Here is a 4,975-nt window from a genome sequence, read left to right as displayed (position 1 = left end):
GGCTTCCCACATTTCCTCCCTTTCCTTATATTAGAAGTGGTAAGGTCTGGGCAGAAATACTGGGCAAGGGGGCCAGACTGTGTAGCCGTCTCTGTCTTAGGATCGACCTCCCTATCCCCAGCCTTACCCGTCGTAGGGTTACCTTGTCATCCTCAAAGTCCCTTGTCTTAGGTTGGTCAGGGGATAGAGGAAGTTGCCCTTCCTTAAGATGGCTACCTTGGGTCAGCTCCCCCTCCAGATAAGCCCAGGGATGAATAAGTGGAAGCCAAACAGAGCCTCATTAAAGGAGCTTATTGAAATTGAGCCTCTGCTTGGCGGGCACTGCGGTTGTTTCTGCTGAGCTGTCTTGTCTCTCCGGGTCCATCATTTCCGGTGTCCAGTGGATGATACTGTACTGAGACATAATTCTTGGGTAGGGTGGAATCTATTTGTGATTTAATGAAGTGGGTTAATCATTGAAAAGCCCAGGGACCAAAGGAGATTAACAGTAATAACCCTATGAGGGGTCCTAGAATAGAAGGTAGTAGGGTGGAAAGCCATGGGGTCGTGGAGAACCAATTTTTATACCAAGACTCCTGCTGTTCTCGTTCTCTTTTGTGTTTCTCTATACTCTCTTTTCCTCTCCTCAGACTGTCATCTACCAGTCCTGTCTTGTCCACATAAACACAGCATTCTTCCCTTAAGGCTGCGCAAAGTCCTCCCTATTGTAGGAAGAGCAGATCAAGTCCTTTCCTATTTTGTAATACTACTTCTGATAAGGAGGCAACAGAATCTTTTAAATTGGCTAAACCATCTCTGAGTTCGGCCAGGTCCTTATCAATGGCAGCACTAAGTAAATAATATTGTTGTCGATTCTGTTGCGAGGTAACAAGGGAGGCAATGCCTGTGGATGTCTTAAAGAAAATAAATGGCAGGCCACATTCTATCTGCTCTACACTTGAAATCTGTAAAATTTAAATATATGGCCTTTTGACACCCTGAAGGGGGATAATCAGCAGTAGCCAATATCTCCCCTTTGATCTGTTTATAATTTGTTTAATCTTCAGCTAAATAAAATTGCCATGCAAAGAGGGATGTTGAGTCCATAGTTATCTGTGGTATCAGCATTAGTAAGAAGCATCCAAAGGTGTTGAGGGCTGTGGCCATTTTCAATGATTATAATCAGCATCATTCTTTGTCTCAGCATTAGCATACTCTGGCAGCTAGCATGTTCCTTCGGCATCCTGCAGAAAAAACACAAGCATGCCCTCCTCTCTACACTCAGAGAGATCCCTAGCATTAAAATTTTAAATTTTTTTTGTGGTATATAGAGATGTGATTCTCCCTTCTTTTATTATAAAAATATTCTTGTAAAGTTCTATGGGCTTGTTCTATACTATCTTGTCTTTGCAAATTATGAGGAATCTCAGTAATATGACTAATATCAAATTGTTAATAAGACATCTCAATGACTGACTATAATAATCAGTTATAATATTTGTTTTTATCTGATTTAGAACTTTTAGTATTAAAAATAACATATGTAATGACTAATTTTATTTTATATTTTGTTTTTTATGTTAAAACAGTTATAACTAGAAAGCTTGAAAAACTGTCAATAGTCGTATGTATATTTTTTGATTAATTTTTTGAATTGTATTTGTATAAATAATTGTAAAAGTTAAGAATTAGTAGCATTAAAAAGAAACAATTTCAAGCAATTGTAAGCCATGAGCTATATATGTATATTATTAATATATAAATAAAAGTTTGATTTTTAACATTTTAAAAAGAACAGCTACAGCACCCAATTCAATTATCTGTGCTGAAGCAAGGGAACACTCAAAAGAATAAACATGTGATCGAATTATATGAGCTTTACTCCCATAGTAGATGAATTTTTATAGGATGCATGTATAAATCTATAACAATATAAAAACATTTATAGAGGCAAATTTTTAACAATTTCTCTTTTAGATAACAATTATTAATTTTGTCAAAAAGGCTTGTCATGTAATAGATTAACAATTAATAATAATTTGATTTCTGTTTAAAATAAGGAAGAAACATTTCATCATGCTCTTAAAACATTTCTTTTAAAAATATTTTTATGATTTTATTTTGTAACACTTTATTATTACATCAGATCTTTATTGGAGGTTGTCAAAACCTTATTTGGAGAGATTTTATATTAATGTTCTCTTTGTTAAGGAATGGAAGTGAGCATATATCATAAACTGTTGACAAATACTTATGGTAGCTTTCTCTACGTTATGTCTCTCAGTATTTATTTTGCATCTATCTTGAGAACATCAGAGGCTTAAATGACAAACTTAAAGCAGTGTCTTAGCCAAAAAATTTACCTTAACACCTTTTGAAAATCATTTTCTTAAAAAATTTAAAAGCCCATTGTTAAGAGCAAGCCATTTCTTGAGGAATAACTTTCTAATGAAAATCTTTTATTGGTTTTTTAAAGTTAGCTTATGCTCCTTTAAAGTTAGAAGTAAATGCTTTTCTAATTATCAATATTCACAAAGCAAAAAACATCTTTTAAAATCTATAATAGTTTTGTATGTAGTAGGCAGGCCAAATTTTAATGCCTTCATAATTTTTACATAGCTTTATTACCTTTTACAGATCTAAGTTTGAACTTTATTTTGGACCACATCTGTATGAATCTATTAAAAATGTTCTTTTGGCCAGAATCTCTCTAAGTGAGGCCTGCAAACAAAACTGCATCTCTCAAGCCTCTGCAGCTTTGAGCAGCTTTGAGCTTTGTATTAACTCAGATGTAAATCTCCTGATCTGAGTTTGTTATCTCTAAGGCCAGACCTACACCCACTGGTCCTGCAAGGAGTAGCCTGTAACCAGACCCCATTGTATGGAGGTCAAATAACAAAAGGGACCTGTAATATCAAAGTATAACTACAACTTTTTGAAAGCAAAACCCAGTTTTAAACAATCTTTTCTCCTTAAAATTAATGGCAAACACATTATTTTCATATTGCAAAGTTTGTCCATTATCTTGTGTTTGAATGTATGACAGTGTAACTTATTGAAGAGACATTATTTTAAATCTTATTTTTTATAAGTCCAATCTCCAGGCCAAGATTCACACAAAACACCATGCCAATTTAGAAGCATCTTAGAGGCCTGCATTTCCTGTGTTGCATCATGCCACATGTAGCTAGTTAAGATGGCTCTGACACTGAATCACCAGTTTTAAACTAACCTTTTCTTAATAACCCTATACCTTTTAAATCATAACCAATGAATTTATAACTCTATAGTCAAGATATGTAAAACCTTATACCATTAAGACCAAAATAAAAATGAAGCGATCATACAAATCTCATAAATAAATTTAAACCATATATATATATATTTTTTTTTTTTCTAGCTGTAACTTCAGGGGAATAAAGCATTTTGAACCCAATCATCATCATGATAGAAAATTTTCTAGGAGAATTAACCATTTCCACTTGTCCAGCTGCTGGCTCTTAAAGAAGCAGCTTTTTCTCCAGCTGTGTTTGACTCCTACCTTAGAATGTGAGGCACCTCAAATTAGCCTCCTCTGTGTAAACTGCAATTGGCAGGACTGCCAGCAAGATAACACCTTTTTACCACTTTTTTTACATAAAACATAAAAACAACCAATCATTCAGCCAAACAAAACAATGGACAACACAAATTGACACACATATGAACAAGTTTTGGTGCACCAAAGACAAACAACAGATAGCAAGGGAACTTGATGTCCCAAAGAGATCCAAATATCTTAACCCAAACTAAGGAGATCTCCAGTAGGTTTCAGAGAGAAAACAAAACCATCTCCTGTTTTCCAACGATTTTTTTTTTTTTGATACTGTGTCCTACACATAGGAAAACTGCTTTTCTGAAACCTGCTTTTTCTCTTGTTTAAGATTTAACAAGGGGGAAGAGGGATGCCTAACTGAACACACATACCTGTGGAGAGAGGTGGGAGGGGAGGAGAGCCCAGGAATTTCTCTGCAGTCCAGATCTTACATGCTGCCCGTGAGTGGTTTTTGCTTTTGATCTCTCTCAGCAGCCTCTGACTTCCAAAGAAAAATTTCTCTCTCAGAGAAAGCTCAGCTGGGGCCAGCTGGATAAATTCCTCAGGTGTCAGCCAGCCCTCAGGAGAAGATTCTAAGTGCCAAAGTGAAGGGAGCAGTCCACCCATAGGCTGTGACTGTGAACTTTAATTCTTCTAAAATGTTAAAATCAAGGGGCTTGTTTTGGCTCTGGCTTTTTCTAGGCATTTGTCTTTGAAATAAATCTTGAAGTTAGAGTGACCATTTGTTCCTTGTAGCTCCTTTAAGGTCCTCGTTCGCACTCTGAATGAGCCCCCAGTAACTAAAGAATGTATCAGACACCGGTTTACCGGTTTTCAGAATCTTATTAATTTCCTTACCACCCTTATCTCAAGTTAGCGGGTGAATATCAGGTCCACTTAAAATTAACCAATGACATTTATCATCGACAAAACAAAAGAACTTAATTAAACCCTTTGTTCTTAACTCTTAGTCCTCTCTCCCTGAATTAATGCTTGATTCCTCCTATGAAACATGCCTCTTTAGCCTCGTTTAATAATTGTTTCCCTATGACAATCGGACGACAATGTTTGGCCACTTACCTGCCCCTCCAGCAACGCAGGAGCGATGCAGTCTGCGGGGTCTTCCTTTTTCCGGGGTTTCTCTGTTGTCCGGTAGTTGACATACTTTGGGTCCCTGTTCAGGCGCCACTATGACCTGTCCATCACGCCCAGTTATTCAGGGTTCCGAAGGGGTGCTACCTGAGGGTCAAAGGTGGGGGAGAGAAAGGAGACCAGGCAAAGGGGGGGTTCAATTGTCAAGGTCTAATTTAATTTTCTGGGGTACACCGGTTTTAAGCTTTCAGAGGAAGAGCTCACCTCGAGGCAAGAACAAAGGAGGGAGGGGCATTCTTGGCAGTTTCAGCAGGAAGAGATAAGGGCCCT

The 4,975-nt window shown here is 37.1% G+C and overlaps 1 protein-coding gene across 1 annotated transcript in view; it reads right to left on the bottom strand.

Moving 5' to 3' along the window:
* LOC127672118 (methyl-CpG-binding domain protein 3-like 2B) overlaps positions 1–4,716 on the bottom strand; it is a 13,222-nt gene extending 8,506 nt beyond the window's left edge. The window contains exon 1 of the mRNA XM_052167319.1: positions 4,634–4,716. Coding sequence (XP_052023279.1) covers positions 4,634–4,716 — 83 coding nt within the window. The remainder of the gene's footprint in view (positions 1–4,633) is intronic.
* Between the last annotated feature and the right edge of the window lie 259 nt (positions 4,717–4,975).

Source organism: Apodemus sylvaticus, chromosome 21 (genome assembly GCF_947179515.1).
Source record: "Apodemus sylvaticus chromosome 21, mApoSyl1.1, whole genome shotgun sequence".
Lineage (NCBI taxonomy): Eukaryota > Metazoa > Chordata > Mammalia > Rodentia > Muridae > Apodemus > Apodemus sylvaticus.
The sequence above is the reverse complement of the archived record's forward strand: the minus strand, read 5'-3'. Positions and strand labels throughout refer to the sequence as shown.